The sequence below is a fragment of the Zootoca vivipara genome, chromosome 7 (assembly GCF_965207765.1).
Source record: "Zootoca vivipara chromosome 7, rZooViv2.hap1.1, whole genome shotgun sequence".
In the NCBI taxonomy this organism is placed as follows: domain Eukaryota; kingdom Metazoa; phylum Chordata; class Lepidosauria; order Squamata; family Lacertidae; genus Zootoca; species Zootoca vivipara.
Genome location: NC_142590.1, coordinates 85,420,500 through 85,442,787, shown reverse-complemented (window position 1 = coordinate 85,442,787; position 22,288 = coordinate 85,420,500). Strand labels below are relative to the sequence as shown.

The 22,288-nt window shown below is 44.4% G+C and overlaps 1 protein-coding gene across 5 annotated transcripts in view; it reads right to left on the bottom strand.

Moving 5' to 3' along the window:
- Window positions 1–390: 390 nt before the first annotated feature.
- The window catches only part of CDH4 (cadherin 4), a 747,009-nt gene continuing 725,111 nt past the window's right edge, over window positions 391–22,288 (bottom strand). For all 5 annotated transcript variants that reach the window (XM_088674703.1, XM_035121942.3, XM_088674704.1 and 2 more), the window contains 5 exons: window positions 18,053–18,286; window positions 16,815–17,048; window positions 7,334–7,473; window positions 5,580–5,744; window positions 391–1,642 (listed from right to left, as the gene is read on the bottom strand). In XM_088674703.1, the coding sequence (XP_088530829.1) occupies window positions 1,436–1,642; window positions 5,580–5,744; window positions 7,334–7,473; window positions 16,815–17,048; window positions 18,053–18,286 (980 nt within the window). In that variant the 3' untranslated portion in view covers window positions 391–1,435. The remainder of the gene's footprint in view (window positions 1,643–5,579; window positions 5,745–7,333; window positions 7,474–16,814; window positions 17,049–18,052; window positions 18,287–22,288) is intronic.

The following is a 22,288-nucleotide window of genomic DNA, read 5'->3' as shown; positions in this document are numbered from 1 at the left end:
ACCCACCTACCAAATGGCTTATATCTACATTTTGCTTGCGTTTAGCTCCTCCTACCTGCTATGCTATGAGGAAGGGAAAGGGTGGAACTTCTGGCCAACATCACACAGGCTTCAAAACAGGTAATCTGGGGCTGCGCATGATGCAACTCAAGGCATACGAGCCGCCCCATTTTATAAGCTCCGGTGACAGAGCTTCCACAGCCTCCCTAAAACCATTTCTTCAGTTGCCCACAGTTCTGCGTTCCGAACATTCACTCAGAGTTCCGCATTCATCAGGACGAACATCTGATAAGAAAGGTAGTGCCTAACCATGGTGGATGGGATTCAGCAGGTGGAGGGAGCTTCAACGAAAATAAAAGGAAGAAAAACAACTCTCACACACAAGCGGCCTTTGGTCTTGTCATCATTTACTGTTGGGCTTAGGCAAGGTCTTTTGTGTCACACGCACCAAAGGCTAACCAATGCTATTGTTCTAGGAAGCTACATCACGTGTGACCAGGTCACAAAGAGAAAACCCAGGTCGATAGTTTGCATCGGCTAAACAATGAATTATATATACACAACAGGTTTACTCAGTTCACCATTTGCTTTAGGCCAAAAGATAGCAGTTTTGTTTTCTGTTTTTTTTTAATTCAAAGCATCTTGCTTCCCTAGTTTTCCCCCCACCCCACAAACAACTTGCCCACTTTCTTTTTTTAATAGCAAAAAGGCCCAAAAAGAGAAACCATTCCGTAGTTCCTGGTTTTTGTTTTTTTGTGTTAATTCCTTCCCAGCTAGAACTGGCATAGGGTCATATAGAGTGTGGTGTCCAAGACGGTGGAAACGTAAATTATTTTTGTTTCTTTCTTTTGAACACTCCTGAGATTGAGGGAATCTGATACGTGTACCAAAAGGCACTTTCAAATATATATATCTGTATATATATTTTAAAAACAGTGCTTCTGTTCTAAGAAATTCAAGTTAAGACAGAGTGCCTTTCACTCCCTTTAGTCATAAAGTGGATAGACCAAGCAATATCCCTGCTGACACATCGGGAAAAAGAAAAACATTTTTTTTGGGGGGGGGACGACAAAAAAAAACCACCACACAACCGCAGCAGAGACGAGTGTTCATGCTAGACAGCTCGATGTTCTTTTTAAAAAGGGGGAAAAGAGAGAGAGAGAGAAACAGAAATAAGAAAAAAAAAGAGGAAAATAAACTTTCTAAGTCACCACTCAAAGGAATACAGTCAGCAGGAGATATTAATTTTAAAAAAGCTGCCACTTCTGTACAATTCTTGTTTTGTCTGCTTTCACTCCTTTCTTCCTCAACACTGGGTTCTTTTTTTTTTACTTCTTCGTCATCATCATCATCATCATCTTCCTCTTCTTCTAATGCTATAGCTTTTCTTTCTTTCTTTCTTTTTCCTTTTGCAGAACAATAAAGTGAGGTCAGTTTAGTCGTCCTCGCCTCCCCCGTACATGTCCGCCAGTTTCTTGAACCTTGGCCCCCAGTCGTTAAGGTAGTCGTAATCTTGATCTCCGGAGCTCGAGGAGTTAAGTGAGCTGACGGACCCTGCTGTTGAACCACTGCCCTCGTAGTCAAAGACAAGAAGGGAGTCGTACGGTGGGGCCGTCGGGTCATTATCTGCTGCTCTCAAGCCCTGGAATGTCAAGGGAGAAGAAGGAAGGGGTTACCTCGCGCCAGAAGCATCACTCGTAGGAGCACCCTATACATGGCTCCGTGGCGCAGAGCTTAACGCAGAACGGTTGCATCCGGCAAAGTCACCCCATCTGTATCGGGACTTCAGCCACATTCGCGCCTATGAATACCAGCTGCTGAGAAGGGCAAGTGCAGAGAGCACTATTGCACTCACGTTTGGCTTGTGGGCTTCCATCCCACACCTGGCTGGGCATGGTAGGAAATAGGATCTTGGACTAAATGGGTCTATTCTTATTTGCAGCAGGGAATTGAGATGGTACCACCTAGCCCAGTCTGCAAATCCCATGTGTTCAGTCCAATGATCAAACAGAACCTACAGGCAGAGGGCCTTCTTGGTGGTGGCGCCTGCCCTGTGGAACGCCCTCCCATCAGATGTCAAAAAGGAAAACAGCTACCAGATTTTTAGAAGACATCTGAAGGCAGCCCTGTTTAGGGAGGCTTTTAATGTTTAACAAATTAGTGTATTTTAATGTTTCTGTTGGAAGCCGCCCAGAGTGGCTGGGGATTATTATTATTATTATTATTATTATTATTATTATTATTATTATTATTACAGCTCTGTTTTGAACTTAGGGCTGATTTATAGATGTTGAGAGCTGGCCCGGCAGGTACTGAAAATCACAGGGGAGGGGAGTGTTCTTGTTCCTGGATTCTGCTTATGGGTTTCCTACAAGCATCTATTTGCTCCCTGTGAGAACAGGATGCTGAACTAGATGGGCTACTGTCGTGATCCAGAAGGGCTCTTCTCATGTTCTTGTGTGAGAGAATTCCATCACACGTCAGATAATTCCATCCAAAATGGAAATGGCAGCAGAAATGGCCACAATTTACATGCTCATCTGAGGTCATAAATGGAAATCATGGGAGCAAATTTGAGCGGTATTCGCCATCATTGCATTTAGAATCTGCTAATGTTATATAAAATTATGTTACTTTCTGTTTTGTTTTTGACATTTCCCCTCCATTGAAATGGACTGCGTAATTAATTATGTTAATTTTGGCCGCAGCGGATAGTGAGATGAATAATGTACATTTTAGTGGAAGCCGAACTGCAGCGGAACGGGAACAGCGCTGATTGAGATGAACACAGGACGGGATGGAAATTGCTGTCTCCCTACTTCCCTATCAACAGGCACAATCCACCTCCCCTTTCTAAGCACTGATTCTGTGTGTGATTATTGTGTGGAAAGAGTAACAGGGGGCACCTTTTTGATGGGTGAGAGCCTCACACACAGCATGAGGAATGAGAAGCATGGGTTTAAGGAGAGGTATTCCTGCCGGGCTCCAGAAGCATGTAAATGGGGTTGGTATGCACCACAGAGGGCAGAGAGGAAGAATTCTTTAATGATTAAAAACCAAGAACAAAATGTCTCAAGAGCAGGAAATGGATATAATAACAAAATTAAATTGCTCCCACATTGATGTATCAGGCTTTATGAAATGGATCACATTTTTGCCTCAGAGGAAATAAAGCATCGATTGGTTTGCAAACACGCTGCCTGTCTTTTCAATAGGAAAAGGATCAAGTTGGCAAATTAAAGAAAAATATTAAATGCACAGTTTCGAGAAACGCACGGGGGAATTCATTCCTTTTCCAGAAGGCTCAAGTTCAGACAAGCGAGCATGGGAGCCTGCATGACCGTGATTGCAAATGTTCCACAGCTATTGCTGCAGAATCTTGGGCTGTTTCTATTATTCTTAATTTAAAAACCTGTTTCTAGGCCAGATTGGTGGCAAAGGAAATTGCGGTACTGCTAAACATTTGCTAAATACAGGTGCAGCGCCTGCTCAGGAAGTTATCCTGGACTTTCGGCAAAGCCCTGATTCTCCACTCCCTGTTGGCACCTGTGCGAGCTCTACCACTTCCTGATTTCTTACCTTTCCCTCCCTGTGGGGATATTTCCACGCATGGCCACGGGACCCACATGGGGGAATGTTGGCACCCTTGAAGGATTGCACCTGTTGGTCCTGTCTAGGGGCTCATGCTTATGCATCCCAATTCTCATGGACCCCGAGAATGCAAGAACAGAGAGTACAGGTACTTTATTACGTTTACACCCCACCTTTCCAGGTGGAATGTCCGCGGTATCACGTGTGCAAAAGGAAAAAAAAAGAGATATCTGCTGAAAGAGGCCACCATTATTAGGTTTCTCATAGGTCTCTTAGGAGCGCTGTGAGTTCTACCTCCCTGTGTTTGATGGCCATCACTACACGAAGCAACCCATTCTCCTCTTCGCTACATTGCAGTGTGTATGTTGCTTGTACAGTTTTGATTTGCTATTAAAATGGGATTTTATTGCTTGATTTTATTTCAGATAGGCTTGCTTTACGCTAGGCAATCTGTTGGAAAGTCGGGATAGAAGTGCTGTGATTAAGCAAGCAAATAAATGAATAACACTGCGTGGCATTTCAGAGTATGCAGGAATTTTCAGGCACATGGTGCACATCTACTGCTGAAGCCAAGTAGGTTCAGCCTTGGGTGGTAGACCACCTGGAAATGATGGCTGAGGTTCAGAGGACTATCCAGGGACTTGGCCATGAAAACTTCAATTTTTAGTATTTTCTATTGAACCTTGACTATGAATTTAAGACTCTGTTGATAAATGTATTGGTTAACAGAGCTCCCTCCCTGGGCTCTTAATAAAGACCTGCTTCTGGGTTTCTGCTAGGCTAAGGGGAGAGTGGGTTGGTGTTAAGTGGATATTGTTCATTGAATTCACCATTCTTGAATGCAGCAGGACTTCCACAACATGCCACACACGGCTTTGGAAATTTGTCTCAGCAAATGTTTGAACGTTTCATATCTAAAGTTCCCTTGGTGTGTACAGAACTAGCGTTGGAGATCTTCAGATCAAGGCCCATATATGTCTCGTTGGAGGATAATTTTGGGAGAATATCAGGGTGTACCTGTAATATATGATAATAAACATCTGTTTGCCACATAGAAACCTACAACTGTTTTGGTTCTAGGTTAAAAACCTTGGGTTGTATCCAAAGAAGTGCTACACAACTTGTTCTGTTAGTGCAAGAATTTCTGCTTGTACAATGGAACTTTGGAACTTCTCCCCTCTGTGAGCTCCCTAAATCTGTTCTAGGGGTTTCTACAAGCCTCCAAAGCAGATTTGGGGCAGGCATGTGGTGTGTGTGTGTGTGATGTTCTGTTACCCAAGCGTAAATTTTTGCACTAATGGAATGAGTGCATTGGGTATTGCCCTTATTTACCCAAGCATTTCAAGCATTGATTATGCTACTGGTCTGCTCTATTGTTTTAAGTGTGGTAAAATATACTTTCTTTCATGAATTTGTTCTTATTGTACTCTTTCTTGGTGGGTGAAATTCATCCAAAGTGTCCCACCAGTGCAAGCCCATACAAGGATTTCTGCTAGTGCAACATGGTTTTCTTGCTCGCTTTCCCTCATGCAACCCCAATTGGCTATGAGGAAGGTCTGGAGAACCCCTGGAACAGCCTGCAAGGGAAGGGAAGGGCAGATCATTCCATCAGGTGAGTGGCAGGAGTTATCTGCTTAGCACTAGGCTGAATTCCTTCTGGTACGCTTAGCTCAGCAATGCCCATTTTACACTATGTGCTAGTATCTTTAAGGGTTAAGGAGGGTCCAAAATATTTCCCAAGTGTAACCTCAGGCACAGTTACCTGGGAGTAAATCCCAAATCTGAACAGACATGCTTAGGATTGTGCTGTTAAAGACTAAAATAGTAACAATTTTTTGGGAGGAAAAAGCTATCGGCAAAAATTGGCAGGCCCCATTTCATGCACACATGCATCTGATTTTGAACTCTGTGTAAGTTAATTGCATCGGTAGCCCTTGCTGGCTATACAAGCCTCCAGCAGCCGTCCCGGGAAGCCTTCAAGAATGTACCTCATTAATAAAGTCCCCGATGTCCCCAGGATGGGGGATTACAGGTCTTATAGGATACTGGGGCTCAGCAACAACTGGTCTCTCGTCTACCCGTCTGACTCCGTTTGTCTTGTTCAAGACGTGATCCATGCTCTCTGGCTGCTGAAGTTGACTTAAATCATAATCCTGTAACAAATGGAGAAGCAGAGAGTGAGGCTCAGGCGGCTTTTCACTGAAAACCCTTCAAGTGCCTCTATGCTGCCGAGGCCTGTAAATAACCTGACTGGAATCGAGGTTCAACTGGAATCGAGGCAGAACCATTCCACCATGTGGCATTCGGCGTTGATGCCTGCACCTATTTAAACATACGTGACATGTGATATTGATCGTTTGCTAGAGGCAGCTGAACAGCGCTCCAAGGCACATTGGGGAGCTTAAGACAATCTAGCATTGCCCTTTAATAATCAGTTATTCAGCTCATATTTGGACACCTGACAGCAAAGATCTCAGAGTGAGTTGAGGAGAGGAACACCAGCGTGGTGTAGTGGTTAAGAGCAGTAGACCCGTAATCTGGGGAACCGGGTTCGTGTCTCCGCTCCTTCACATGCAGCTGCTGGGTGACCTTGGGCTAGTCACACTTCTTTGAAGTCTCTCAGCCCCACTCACCTCACAGAGTGTTTGTTGTGGGGGAGGAAGGGAAAGGAGAATGCTAGCTGCTTTGAGACTCCTTCGGGTAGTGATAAAGCAGGATATCAAATCCAAACTCTTCTTCTTATTCAATGGACCTGTTTTGCTACCTTACGGTTGAGTTAGCCTTCCAATATCTGATCTGCAGTTTATTTAGAATAGCCACACTGGACTTTGCAATCCTTTACACCCTTTACTCAGCAATCAACCCCGTTAAGTTCAGTAAAGCTTGCTACCAGGTAAGCAGGTATAGGATTGCATCCCAAGTAAATAAAACTAGATTACAAATTATGGTAAATGCAAGCTAGCATGGCAGGTTACAGAAAACTGGCTCTGGGGAGGGTTGTATGTCAACTATGAATGTTGTGCTATACAGAGCATTGAGCAGCCCTAAACTCATGCTTGACCCTTTTTGGATTGGGCATGGATTCTGTAAAGTATGGAGTGCTAAAACCTCAGAATCCAACAAAAACCAGTTTGCAAGCAATTCAAATAGGGTGCCATCAACAGTGTATGGAAGTTTGCAAATTGCAGCACCAAGTCCTGTCTTTGGGTTGATGTTCAAGTACCAGTCGAGGGATGGAGCAGAAAGTCAGTTCAGCTTGAGTTTTAATGTGGACCTCCTTAATTCACACTCCCTGAAACAAGCCATGAACCGAAACAAAGCTATTCTTAAAAATTCACACTTCCGCGAATCTTGGGCAAAATTCTCCAACAAAATAATGTGCACATTAAGGTCAAGTGCGCACATAAATGCATATATTAGTGAAAGTAACATACAAAAAGACATTGTATTAGGGAAAATTGCTTGCAAAAATGTGCATATTGGGGGAAAGTAAGGCAAATCTGTGTATATTGGGAGAAATTCACATGAAAAGGCCGGTGAATTTTTAAAACAACAGCCAGGAACTGATGCAGAAATGCAGAAAACTAAACTTTTACTTCGGAAAAATTAGAAACTGAGAAAAACCAAAATTGACAGGCTTGTCCATCCTTAAATACAACATGTGGCAGCCATGGAGTTGTTGCAGAGTGGTCTAAACTGTGAGTCTACATGTAGGAAGTTGGACCATGAAGATGCTCCTCACCTGGTCTTCTTCTCCACCTCCTTCCTCATCATACTTCAGAATATTATCCCGGACATCATCCTCAGGGTCAATGAGAAGCTGTTTTGTGTGACGCTCCTTTTCCCTGCGCTTCATCCACACCACGAACAGCAAAACCATGGCTGCAGGGAGAAACAGGAACACAATGGAAGAGACACAGCTGAGTGAGATGATCAACTGTCCCCCATGGGCTAGCAACTCAGCCAAAAGGAGGGCATTAAAAGTGCCCTCACCTTTTCTCTATAATTGATTATAGAGCTGATGGTATGTCTGGGAGTGGAGCTGCAAAAACTCAAAACAGGCAGAGGAAATAAATGCCCCCTCTTGTGCTATTAGGAGCCATGTTTATTAAGCCAGAGTTAAGGGTTGAGGTCACTGTAAACAGTTACATCACCTGAACACAGAAAGCACCAAGGTGCATATTTCAGCTAAACAAGATGGGGACAAACTGTATAGCTCCTGGCTTTTAGCGCATTACACAGCACAGTCTGAAATGGGAGACAATGACTTCCTGGTTAGCAGAAGAACAGCTGTGGGGTGCTCTGTACATGTTAACCTGCGCTGCAGCTTAGACAGGTAAAGGTAAAGGTACCCCTGACCATTAAGTCCAGTCGCGGACGACTCTGGGGTTGCGGCGCTCATCTCGCTCTATAGGCCGAGGGACCCAGCGTTTGTCCGCAGACAGCTTCCGGGTCATGTGGCCAGCATGACAAAGCTGCTTCTGGCAAACCAGAGCAGCACACGGAAATGCTGTTTACCTTCCCGCCGGAGCGGTACCTATTTATCTACTTGCACTTGACATGCTTTCGAACTGCTAGGTTGGCAGGAGCAGGGACTGAAGAACGGGCGCTCGCCCCGTTGCCGGGATTCGAACCGCCAACCTTCTGATTGGCAAGCCCTGGGCTCAGTGGTTTAGACCACAGTGCCACCCGCATCCCTTACAGCTTAGATACTGCTACAGTATAATATTATGTGATTTTTTAAAAAATTTCCGATTGACAGCAGCCTACTTCATCAGAGGCAGAAAGTAGACTGACATGGTAGAGGGTTGGGGGTTCATGGAGAAATGACGAGGTGCTCAAGTTCATGGGGATGCCAAAGAGAAACTTCTGAAGAGTTGGAGACCTGGACAAAAATATAACATGTAACCTAATTTTCTGCTGTTGCATTAAAACTATCTTAGGGAACACCTGTACCAACAACAACAACAACAACATTATTTATACCCCGCCCATCTGGCTGGGTACCTACGTGAAAGACCACCTGCCTGCAAGATCACTTTAATCATCTGGGGAAATTCTGCTCATTACACCAAACCCTACAGATTATCACAAGGGGCTTTTCTTCCTCTTTCCTTGCACTGTGAAATGCCTCTCCCTGTGCCTCATGTGAGAGAGCAACCATCAGTTGCTACAGATATATCTGTTTGCCTGACCCATAAGATCAGACCCTGTTCGTCATGATCGGAATTCCTCTTTTTCGTTTGTTTAGTAATATGATTTTATACTCTCTTGCATGACGGGCTTTGTGTTGTATTTTTGTTTTGATGCCATTAAAGCAAATGTTGAACAGAACTTGGAGATGTTTAAATATTAAGCAATTTATAAATGCTTTAAAAATAAACAGGTAAATATGTCTTGGGGACACTGAGAAACAGGTTTGGGGCTCATGCTTCCCATGCCAGTGCTTAGCAATACCCAAAGCGCCCAATACCTAAACTTCTCTTTGCTAGACTCTAGAGCGGGGGTTGCCAACATGGTGCTGTCCAGGTGTCATCGGACTCCAATTCCCACTAGCCCCACTCAGCATGGTTAATGGTAAGGAGGATGGGATTTGTAGTCCAACCACACCTGGAGGGCATGCCACTTGCCACCTTCCTCTAGGGGCATGGAAACAGAGCCTTAGTGCTGATGGGATGTCACACCTTGGGATGTTTTTCCAAAGAAAACCCAGCTGTCCATTTTGTTGACTTCATTCTGTAAAGGGATATATTTTGTTTACGGAGGCATTCCAGGGCAATTTAACTTCACTGTGATTCCTGGGATGGTGTTTAAAATCCAGCTGTACGACAGATATGTTGGATTTCATTTTAAATTAACAGTTGCTGCTTGCTGCCTTGATTGCTTTGGGAATTTCTACTGTGGCATTCCTATCATGGCGTTGTTACTGCCGTGGCACGTTGCTTTGGGGCACGGAATGTGATGTACACTTCAAAAATGAAAGAAATGTGAATACTAAGCTGTTGCTGGCCTGACTAAGCAGCAATGTTGAGGAAAAAACCTGAATGGCGTTCTATTGCTTTCCGTAGGTTGATAAGCACCCGTATTAGTCAGCTTGATTAATGAGCTTTTCTAGGCTAAACATACCCAGCTCCTTCAACCATTCCTCATAAGCCTTAGTTTCCAGACCCCTGATCATCTTGGTTGCCCTCCTCTGCACACGTTCCAATTTGTCAACATCCTTCTTAAATTATGCTGCCCAGAATTGGACACAGTACTCCATGTGGGGTCTGACCAAGGCAAAATAGAGTGGTACTATTGCTTCCCTTGATCTGGACACTATATGTCTTTTGATGCAGCCTAGAATAGCATTAGCTTTTTTTGCTGCTGCATCACACTGTTGACTCATGTTAAGCTTTTGTTCCCCCAAACCTCTAGATCCTTTTCACATGTACTACTAGTAAGCCAGGTGTGCCCCATCCTATATTTGTGCATTTGCTTCTTCCTGCCTAAGTTCAGAACCTTACATTTTGTCCCTATTGAAATTCATTTAGCTTGTGCCCAGTTCTCCAATCTGTTAAATTAGCTACCCCTCCTAGTTTGATGTCATCTGCAAATTTGATGAACATCCCCTCAATTCCTTCATCCAAGTCATTTATAAAGATGTTGAACAACAACCAGCCCAGGACAGAACCCTGCGGAAGTGCGGCACCCCACTTGTCACTTTTTTCCAGGATGATGAGGAACCATTAATGAGTACTCTTTGGGTTCGGTCAGTCAACCAGCTACAAATCCACCTAACAGTTACCTTGTTCAACCCACATTTTACCAGCTTCCTCACGAGAACATCATGCCATCTAGTTCAACCCTCTACAATGCAGGAATCTCAGCTAAAGCACCCATGATGGATGGGACCATAGCTGCCAAGTATCCAGTTTTCGCCGGGAAACTCCCTTTTCCCCTACCATTTCCTGGCGGTCTCCCATATCAGTTATTATCCCGATATTCTCCCTTAAATCTGCTTCTGCCGGCGGCCATTTTTCTGGTGCTGCTTTGCCCTTCTATGGGCAGCAGAAAATGGCGGCGCCGGAAGTCACTTCTACACGTATCCGGAAACGCGTGGATGCAACTTCCGGTGGCGCTTTGCCCTTCTATGGGCACCAGAAAATGGCGCCGCCGGCACCGCAAGTCGCTTTTACGCGTTTCCGGTCATGCGTGGAAGCGACTTCCGGTGCCGGCGCTGCCATTTTCTGGTGCCCATAGAAGGGCAAAGCGCCACCGGAAGTTGCGTCTATGCAACTTCCGGTGTCGCGCGGCTGCCGATCCCAGATTTTTCCATGGGTGGAAAAATGGATGGGACCACAGTGTCTCTCCCCCTGGGACCAAGGCAGCCACAAGCAAAGCATTTCACCCAAAAGAAAAGTGGCCATTGTGGAAAAGAATTGCTTCCGTTCTCAAATGCATCCAAAGAGGCACATCAACATGTTAAAACCAGCCATGGGGCCAGCTATTTCTATAGGCTGCTTCCCCTCCCTCCCCCCACCTCCTCGGCCCTATACTCTCTGGATAGAATAAATCCTTTTGAATTTGCAAGTTGTTGCAGCTGGGCTAATTTCATTTTAATGATGTGCAATTCTCTCAGAAGGAATGCAACAGAGGCTGGATAAAACATTAGCTCGCATAATCAAATTTGGACTTATTCTCTTCCTCTTTATGGGCTTTCTATATTTCCGAAATCACATTAACAAATGCACTGTGATACACTTTCAGCTGCTCTACTCTGGAAAGCAGATCTGAGCGTCTTTGAACTCTTTACTGAAAAGTGCTGGTGGGTTTTGCTGAAGGAGAGAAAGCAAATCGAGGAACTGCAGATCTGGTTTGGGCCAGCCTAGATAATACTCCCCTCTCTTCTCTTTGCTTGAAGAGGAGCTTAGTGAAATTAAGAGAGTTGACTGCTGCTTTCGCCATCAGAAGTTGCCCTACCCATTTCCTGCCCGCTTGGGAAAGTGGTCGTAATTAGTATGCAGAGCCAACGCAATGTCAAGGTTGGAGAATTGGACTATGGCTGGGGAATGCCCTGGTTTAAATCCTTCCCCCGCCACGAAGCACGTTGGGTCTTTGTGTGCTCAACACTATAAAGGCAGCTCTGGAGACTTGCCTGTAACAGTGGATGGGGCAATGGCCCTTGAACCCTCGCAAGCCCTCACTTGCCTTGTTACAGAACCCCAGTCCAGGGGGTTCTGCTGCTTGCCAGATTCCTCCTCTTAGTTTCAGTGCCACCTTAACAGGACACAGCAGTCGGAAGGATTGAGACCAAACTAGAATTAAGGTAGTAGTCTTTGCCTTCAATGGATTCTGGCTCTACCTACTGTTGGTCTCCTTGCCTCCCATCCTATCAGTCCCAATAGGGAGAAGCCACTGCTGTAAGGAGGGGTTGGAGAACCTCTGCTCTGTAAATGACCTTCCAGGCCTCTCTATTTGACCTTCTGGGCTCTTCCCAGGCCACACCATTCTTGAGTGCTTTTGCCTGGCTGGAATTTGTCCTTGAACTATGATAAGGTTTCTTACTTGCCTTGAAGGAGGATGGATGTGTGGGTATAGAAAGCTCTGACTTTTGCATGGCTGAAATGTAACCAACCATACAAGGTAAGAGTTACTTTGCCCACTTCTACATCAGACCCCACCCACCCCTAGCAGCTGATGCTTGCAAAGGAATGTGACCATTAGGCCGAAACACAGGTCCACAGCTTCTGCAATAAGGTCATAATCCTATATGCTGGTCTTGAGGATTTGCCATGGATAATTGCCTGGGTGCTAAAATGCTACAGAACGGCATTGGGGGAGACTTTATTTCAGAATAATGAGGAATTATTAAGTATTTATGCTAAGGGAGCTCAATTGGAATAGGAGTGTGTGCTGTCCTCTTGTGTATGCCTCTAGCCAACAGGTTTGGAGGTTTGCTTAATATTGTTCCCAAACCCTGAAAATGCAGAGACGGCGGAGGGAGGAAAGAAGTGAAATGAGAAATCTCCCCCAGGCTTTGACTGGCTTGGCCTGGGAAGAAGCCAAGCTCCTCTGCACTCACCCAGCCCAGCTAATCAGGAAATGCTTCAGCTTGTTTCTGAATGAATTGGAATTAGGCAGTGTAAACAACATACATTAGAAGCATATGGCACCCCCCCCCAAAAAAAAGAATCCTGGGAACAGTAGTTTGCTAAGGGTGCTAGAAATTATTATTGTATTATTATGTGGGGTGTATGCAGTGTCAGTAGTGATGAATGGAAGTGAGAGCTGGACTATAAAGAATGCTGATCGCCGAAGAATTGATGCTTTTGAGTTATGGTGCTGGAGGAGACTCTTGAGAGTCCCATGGACTGCAAGAAGATCAAACCTATCCATTTTGAAGGAAATCAGCCCTGAGTGCTCACTGGAAGGACAGATCGTGAAGCTGAGGCTCCAATACTTTGGCCACCTCATGAGAAGAGAAGACTCCCTGGAAAAGACCCTGATGTTGGGAAAGATTGAGGGCACAAGACAGAGGACGAGATGGTTGGACAGTGTTCTCAAAGCTACCAACATGAGTCTGACCAAACTGCGGGAGGCAGTGCAAGACAGGAGTGCCTGGCGTGCTCTGGTCCATGGGGTCATGAAGAGTCGGACACGACTAAACAACTAAACAACAACAAATGGAGTGTCTGAGGAGTGGTATTATCTCTGGTAGGGGACACATCATGCTCCTTCTGGGGTAGCAGCAACAAGGAAGGAAGGAAGGAAGGAAGGAAGGAAGGAAGGAAGGAAGGAAGGAAGGAAGGAAGGAAGGAAGGGCGTCCCCACTTCTAGTTACCCAGAATGCTAGGCACAAGTAACACCTGGGAAATGAAGTTTCCCCAGGAGCTACTGAAATGGCAAGGGCATATTTCCGAGCAACAAAGTACAGATTTCAGTGGCATCACTATACAGTACAGCAGAAAAAGCGCAACCTGCTTCTAATTACTTTTCAGTTTTGTTTTGTCTTTTTTTAATGAAAAAAATGGTCACCCAGCTTCAGTACTTCCTTTCATCAGCATGTCACCAAGTGCAGGGTGGAACACAGAGAGAATGTCTTTGGATGTGCACACTCCAGCAGATTCATATCCAAGGAATCCATTTGGAGGAAGGTGTTTGGCAGGGAAAGTCTCATGCTTGTTGTTGATGTCCCCACTCCCCACTCTCTTTTCCAAGGGCTTTCTGCAATTTCTACCCAACAAAAATGCACTGAAGTGAGGACAAGAGAACCGGACAGCTAATTACAGCCTCCATATGTCAATTGGCCGCCCTCCCTTCTTTTCTAGCAAAACAAAATTGTTTTCAGAGTGCTTCCCATTTCTTTACCACTTTCCCTCCGGGGCTTTTTTTTGGGGGGGGGGAAATAAAACACAAATGTAACAAAAGAGAGAGATTTCCTCCTCCCTTTAAAAAAGCTCTGTTTTTTATGCCAGCTATTGAAGTCTTGCCTACCCACCCCACATTGTCTCACACAATAAGCAAACTGCCTGATATGAGAAAACAATATTATAATGGTTGGTTCCCCCCCCCACTCCCCCCCCCCCGAGAAAAGATATATCTTTTTTTGGTCACACTTATAGAAAAACTGTCCCATTAACAGCTTTACAGCTTTCTTGAAAAAGAGGCTTTCAAAAGTGTCAATAGCAGATCCAGCTCATCCCTTTTTTATCCGCTCACACAAATACACAAAGCTCCATTACTGCTGCTAGGCCTGTTTTTGCTCTGCATAGAGCTTTCTTGAATCCCATTGTCTTCCTCAGTCACAGTTTTCCCCTCTATTGCATTGCTTTTCTCTCCAGTGTCTTAAGAGTCACAGCTTAAGATGCCAAGCATTTGGCAGCTGGTGAGGCATTTTGCTGGTGGATAATTTAAATGCCTTGGTCAGAACCGACAGGGGAGGTGTTGAGGCTTCAGGGCCGGCCCTCTTACTAGGCAAAGTGAGGCAACTGCCTCGGGCATAGAAAGTAGCCGCAAGATGTTGGTGGTACCCTAGGAGGCTTTTAAATTCAGCCGCATTATTTGTATATTTATTAGTTTCTATTCAACCCTTCTGGACTGAGGAACAGCACTAAAGCAGCTTGGATGTGGGGGTGGGATGGCGGGGGGGGGGTGAGTTATGGTAGTGCTGTGTGATAGCTCTTTTTTTTAAAGAAAGTTTTTTTTATTGGAATTGTGTGTGATAGTTCTTCATCAGGGCTGAAATCCTGCGCCCTTCCTAAATTCTGAAAATAAAAATGTAAGTAGGAAAAATCTTCCTACCCCCCCCAATTCCATTTTTCACCACCGATATAAGCCTAGGGTGGCTGCCGAACATTAAAAAGTCAATTAGAATGACAATGAATGTAAAAAAATATGTGTTTGCAATAAAATCTGTAATTTAGAACAGGGTAATGGATTTGAAAATGGAAAAAAGGGTTCTCCTAAATCAACAGTCAACAGAATTTTCTCAAGTGTTTAAATCATACTTTAGACTATGATTTATATGTAGAGTATGCGGGGGGGGGGGGGAAGCGTCAAAAGACATCTTGTGCTTTATTGCTCCTGTTACTTCCCATGCATATTTTTTCACTGTGCAAAACACAAAGGAAAAAAGGCTTTAAGAACCTTTATTACATTCAACAATCTTAAAAAAGCAGATGTGTATTTACTGCTCATTATCATCACATCACTATAAAATTAGCATGTGTATATTAAAAATTGTGCAGGAAATCAAAGTGCTTATTTTGTATGTGTAAATTTGAAGGCAGTTGTCTGTTCCGTGTATAGGTCTTTTTTTAAAATGCCTGAGCATTTTTACCATTCCTGGGATGGGACAGCATCTTCAGAGGTCTATGAGATGCTGCTAAAAATGCTTCCTAACATGTAGTGGTGCTTACTTCTATTGTGATGGCACCTCACTGCAGAGTTCTCCAGCCACTCTTCCTCTAATTGGTTGCTGCTGGTGGGAGGGAGGAAATGCGTAACATGATGACATCACAATACAGGTAAGCATCTCTAGGGACCACGGCGAGAGATTGGGGCCACTCACCGTTGGGAGACAGGAAAGACTTGACATGGGCTACTGGGGCTTCTGTTTCTGTAGGTTTCCTCGTTCCACACATAATGTGCAGTGGCACCCTTAGACGGAATCCTTAAGGTCTGCCATAGAATGGCAATGGCTTTCCCCACCTGCCTCTCCTCCAGCCCTTAGAAGCCTTGACTTTGAGAACAGCAGAAGCAGTTGGAGAGAGAGAAGAGTTCAGGGATATTTCTTAAAAATAATTTTATATGTTGTGTGTCCTTGTTGCTCACTTTGACCCTTTTACATGGCCTTGTATGTTTTGTGGTATTTTTCGCGTTGTGACTTGCCGTTATTGATTATAGTTTAATAATTCTTCATTGCAATTTACAAGTGTAAACTGTTTACTTATTGTCTGCTGGTATTTAATTTTACCATTTTCAATTATATTCTAATGGATTATTGAATTTTTTTGAATTTGATACGAGTTGTTTATTTTCAAGTTTATTGTGACCTTTTCATATTGGATCAGATTGTTATTATTACGTGTGTGATCTTTGCTGTCTATTATGTTGTTTTTTCAGCTTGTAAACCACCTTGTGCATAGTAATATACAAATTAAAAGTGAAATGAAATGGAAATCTTGCCTTCAATTTGTGAATGCTAACCAATTAGGCTTCCTACTGCCACCCTAACATGCATCATTTCCTATTTGTAGTGATTAGTCATGGCAAAGAACTCCTGAATAGTTAGAATAGTCATGTGCTACCTGATTGAAAGGGATGTGGGTGGCGCTGTCGGTTAAACCACAGAGCCTAGGGCTTGCCAATCAGAAGGTTGGCGTTTCGAATCCCCGCAACGGGGTGAGCTCCCGTTGCTCTGTCCCAGCTCCTGCCAACCTAGCAGTTTGAAAGCAGGCCAGTGCAAGTAGATAAATAGGTGGCGGGAAGGTAAACGACGTTTCCATGCGCTCTGGTTTCCATCATGGTGTTCTGTTGCACCAGAAGTGGTTCAGTCATGCTTGGCCACATGGCCCAGAAAGCTGCCTGTGGACAAACACTGGCTCCCTCGGCCTGTAAAACGAGGTGAGCGGCGCAACCCCAGAGTCGCCTTTGATTGGACTTAACCGTCCAGGGGCCCTTTACCTTTTTAGGACCTTTTTAGGAGCTGCGTGCAGGTGCTTTTGAACTGTAAAACTTACTTAGTAAAATGATGATGCATATCAGGATAGCAATGATGGCTCCTGTTCCCAGCCCAGCTGCGGCAACGGCTCCTACAGTGGTACAGTCTCCGTTTTCATCACAAGGGCACACCTTGACCTTAATGACAGACGTGTTGAACAGAGGAGGGTTTCCAGAATCCGTCACGATGACCGGAACATCATAGAAGCCAGCTTCCAAGTACATTATTCGTAAACTGAGTTGGGCATAGTCACCTGCGGGGAGCAAAAAGGAGACAGCTGCAGCACTGAGGGAGTCATAGGATCGTGGGGTTGGAAGAGACCATGAGGAATCTTAAGAACATGTCCACAATGGAAAGTCCCCCCCCCCAACCAATGACCTACGTTCAGAACATAAGTAGATCTTTGCTAGCTCTGGTCTAGCTCTCTATTCTCACAATGGCCAACCAGATGCCTACGAGAAGCCCACAAGTAGGCTTGGGGGATAAATTCAATTTGGTTTGTACTTAAAGGCAAAACTACTGTACCTAGTTCACATTCTACAACACGCTATGAGAACCAAAACACAGTCATCTTTGGAAATCCGGACGTCTTTGAAATTGTTGTGGAAATGTGAGGAACTGAATTGAAGTTTGTAGACGTGAGAAACTTAGAGAGCCCATATTGACAGATTTCCCCATCCCCGGCTGCCACTGAGTGAGGTTTATGATAAGCCAAGCAATGAGGTCAGTTACAGCTCGCTGATTTCAATAGCCTCTCCACTTCCCTCTTCCTATGACAATGAACTAGCCGTCTTCCTACTTTCCCGTCCTCAAAAGCAACTTCCTTGTTAAAGGAGAAAAGGAGGGTGACTTTTATGCAATTACAGCCGGAGGAATGATCATTGATCCTGATTGTGGCTTGTGACAATAAAAATGGAACATAAGACTGATAATAGCTTCCCCCCCTGGGCTATTACTGATGATTTATCCCCGGTTCAATCCTGATAACTGTGCGTAATTATGAACTGCATTAAAACCAAGAGGGCGGGGAAGCCGAGTGCCAATGAAAGCGCTTAAGAGTTCCGCTCAAGGCCCAATCCATGCAATTTCTTATTAACTACCTTGCCTATAATGTCAGCCAGAATGTGGGGTTTAAAAAATAAAATAAATCAAAGGGAAAGGACTAAAGGAAATCTGAAAGGGTGAAGGCCAATCCCCTCCAGTGCTTGCGTGTGTGCCAAGCTGCAAATGCCGTTAGGTGTTGCTTGCCTGGTTTACCATTTAGCCGCGTAATGGTCCAGTTCTTCCTAATGGCAGATGGCACACTTGGCAGCTCAAAGACAAAGGGCCCGATGTTTGGATCGATGTCAGCATCGGCGGCTGTGATGTTGATGACATTAAGGTTTGGCTTTTCACAGATCTGCGCCTCCTTTGGCTGGAGCTCAGGAGCATTATCGTTGATGTCAATTAGATAGATCTGGAGTGTGCCGGTGCCGCTGGCCGGGGGGATACCTAAATGAAGGAAGGATCATTTCCGTGAGTGATTGTTAAGGTTGGCATAGAAGTCGCCAGGCAGAAAGAGGGACCTGCTCCCACCATGCCCCCCTGTTTAGAAAGTACAGGAAAAGTCAACTACAGTTACCAAGGTATTGGGACAAAGCCACTGAGAGAAAAAGGCTAATGCATTTCAGACTAAAAAAAAAAGTATAAACAACATGATGCTTTATGAATGGTGTGGAGTAGGCGTATTGAGAAATGGTTCTGGATTTGGTTCAGAACAGACACAAGAAAACGTTTCTTCCCACAACTTAGGTCACACCCATACCACTATAACAGACATGGCTTCCTCCAAAGAGGCCTGGGGAACTGTAGTTTGCTGAGAGTTGTTAGGAAACCCCTCACACAGCTACAGTTCCCAGCATCCTTATGGAATTTTCCATCCCTAAAGGTCATGATGAAGTTATTTTATGACAGAAATACTTAGAGATTACAGTCATACCTCGGAAGTCAAACAGAATCCGTTCCAGAAGTTCGTTCAGAAATGTTCAGAAACCAAAGCCTGGCTTCTGATTGTCTGCAGGAAGCTCCTGCAGCCAATCAGAAGCTGTGGCTTCCAAAAGAACCTTTGAAAACTGGAACACTCACTTCTGGTTTCGATTGTTCAGGAGTCAGAACGTTCTGACTCCCAAGACGTTTGGGAGTTGAGGTATGACTGTACCCGTGTCCATTATAGTTTGGTTTCAAACCTAGCCATGGTACCGAAACTGCCTTGGTTGCCCATCTGATGATATTTGTTGGGAGAAAGGGGTAACGAGACCCTGCTCTTTCTCCTTGATCTCTCAGCAGCTTTTGATACTATTAGCCATGATATCCTTCTGGAAGTTACTACGAAACTCACCGAATCTTGGGTTAGTCACTGCCTCTCAGTCTAATGTACCATATTTACTTGAGTCTAATGCATCATTGAATCTAATGCGGAGCTTAATTTTCAGAACCTTGAAACCAAAAAAAATATTTGCTGGCAAATGCACACCTTAATTTTTGCCACGTAATTTGGCCAAAGAAGGTGAGCATTAGATTCGAGTAAATACGGTACTTCAAATGGTCATTGCGCTGATACAATGCAGTTAGGGAGGGAGAACCATGTATGTCACTTTGAGCTCCTTGGAGGAAAGCTGGGATTGAAATGTAATAGCAAATAAACCAAACCAAACCAAACCAAACCACAGCAACCCAAGATGAACTGGAGCTAAAAGTAGTACAAGCAACAAGTAAAAAATAACCACTCTCACATTAATAGGAAGTAAAAATAACTAATGTTGAAAACATTAAGTCAATAAAAGATGTTAAAAGGGTGATAAGTCCTGGGAGGGGGGGGGAGGTCTTCACTACCCAACAAAAACACATTTAAGGAGGTGCCAAGTGAGCATCTATGGGGGCAACATTCCACAAGTAGGAGGCTATGACATAGCTGCCAAGTTTTCCCTTTTCTCGCGAGGAAGCCTATTCAGCATAAGGGAAAATCCCTTAAAAAAAGGGATAACTTGGCAGCTATGGGCTATGACCGAAAAGGCCCTATATCTAGTTGCCACCCTCCATACCTCAGCAGAACAGGGGCCCCAGAGGAGGGCCTTCTTGGATGCTTATAAGGCCCAGGTAGACACATAGAAGAAGAGGTGTGATTTCAGGCTACCAAGATCCCAAGCCATGCAAGGCTTTCTAGGCTAAAGCAAGTGCCTTGAATTAGGCCCACAGATGAATCGGAGGCCTTCATCTCCTTCTTTGAAGCTTCCAGAGACATCTGTTGCTATTGGCAACAGAATACTGGGTTAGGAAGACCTTGATCTGACCCAACAAGGGCAGTTCTTCTAGTCCCAGGTAGTGTCGCAGTGAAGGATTTATAGCCACATATAACAAAGGTGCAAGCTTTCCCCCTTCACACTGCTGGAGTGATGAGAGTAGCTGAAGGCACCAACCATCTCCCAGGCATGTAAATATTCAAGGTTCAAAAAGCATCCTTCAAGAGCAGACACAAGCGGTTCTAACATTGGTCTCCCTCCCCACAGGGGTCCTGCAAGATCAATGGCTAAGCCTCTAACGAAGGGTCAGCTGCGCCAAAGATGCCAGATCGGGCTCTCGGCTTTTGAGTTTGACTTTTATAAAGGTTAAAAGCCATCACTGTCCTGTATAATCCTTTGCAAAACACACACACACACACACACACACACACACACACACACACACAGAGAGAGAGAGAGAGAGAGAGAGAGAGAAAGATTCTTCAACTCCCCAGATCTGAATGATTCCGTAACTTCCCTCTAGTTAGAGGGGGGAATGCACCACTTTTAAATTGTTCAATATTCTTCTTTTCTCCCATCTCCTATCCCCAGTGAACTGCAGACAGTTTTGTTCCAGGCCTTTACCCCGACTATTTCCTCCAAAAGCCTTGCCTGAGTAGTTTTCTTTAAAGCTCGTGTACTTGGCTGGTTTTTTAAATTTTTCTATTTAATGCTTTAAAAAGAAGAAAAAATAAATAAAGCAACCCTACTCTTAAAAAAAAGGAACGAAAAGAAACCTTCCACTGATTCTTCCTGGCTATTTTTATAAAGCTTTCCGTCTTACTCTCCTTGTTTGTTTTTGCTGACTGAAGAGTCTCAGAATCCCCAATGAAGCCCTTCCAATCCCTTTCTGATTATTGTTATGTTAACTCTGCCAACCTCAAAGTCTGGTACTGCAGAAACTTTTCATTCAGCCTGGTGGCCCTGGACAGAACTCCTTCTAGGCTTGGCGCCTTGATCAGGCACTGAGTTTGCTGAACAGTAAAGCGAAGCCCAGGGGTTTTTCCACGACTACCTGCAACTGCTGAGTTAGTTATCATTATGTAGGAATGCTCAAGTGACTGTTCGTCTTACACAGTGCTCAGGTTATGGCTGGCGGGGGCTTAAATCTCATCTATTTATTTTACAACTCACAAACCTCTGAGTTGTGCTTCTAAAAAAAGAAAACTGTCCAAATGTGATGTACATTTAGAGGTGAAACAGTGAAAACAGACATCAAGCACACACCTGAGTTTAAAATAGAACATTTGTTTTTGACTCGAGCTCAGTTACTCAGAGCGGAGCCAAAACAGTCTTTTAAAACTCATTTTATTTACTGTTAAAAGGCATCTCTCTCCCCCCCCCAGCCTGCTTTTTGCTGCCCCCTCAAAAACTTCATCTCCCACCCCCCTTGTTTGTCATCTAAGTCCTAGATGCTGATGACAGAAGTCTGCAGCAGCCCCGAAAGTGCTAGTTTTAAGCAAGATCACAGGGCGAAATACACAGAGGTTTATGAGTTGGGGACCCCAATGGTCAGGGACCAGGAAATCTTATCTGGGCACCACGAAAACTCAATTTCAAAGAAGAAAAGCAGGCAAACTTCAGAACCCATCCCCTAAAACAACAGGTAAAACACCAACACCCCACTCAAAAAAAAAATAAAACAGATACGATCTCCAAGAATAGGCAGCGCTCCTTCCCCAAAACAACCAACTCCCCACTAAACAAACAACCCTGTCATTTTAAAAACAACAACCCCAAACCCCAAAAACATTATTTTTAAAAATAAATTGTATTTAAGTATCATTAAATAAAAATATATATTGAAAGTCAGTATATATTGGTTGGTTGGCATCTGCTTGTCTCAGGAAACAATGGAGTGTGCCCCTGGGGGTGAAGTCAAACCCTGGAGAATCACAGAGCCTGTTGTGGCTGCAAAGAGCTGTTAACGCCTAAATTCTGCTTCACACATTGTTTTTGCTGCATGAGCAGCACTGAAGTGACCTCTCTGGGGCTCAAGCCAGGGCAGTGGGTATGCCCAGACAACAAGACCCCCTTCTTGGCTTCACTGATGTGGTCCAAAGGAAAGCAGAACAATACGTTTGGCACCAGTATATATTCTATTGCTATACATACATAAATACCGCGTTTCCCCCTTTTTAAGACGTAGTCATTAAGTAAGCCAGGGCAGCAATTT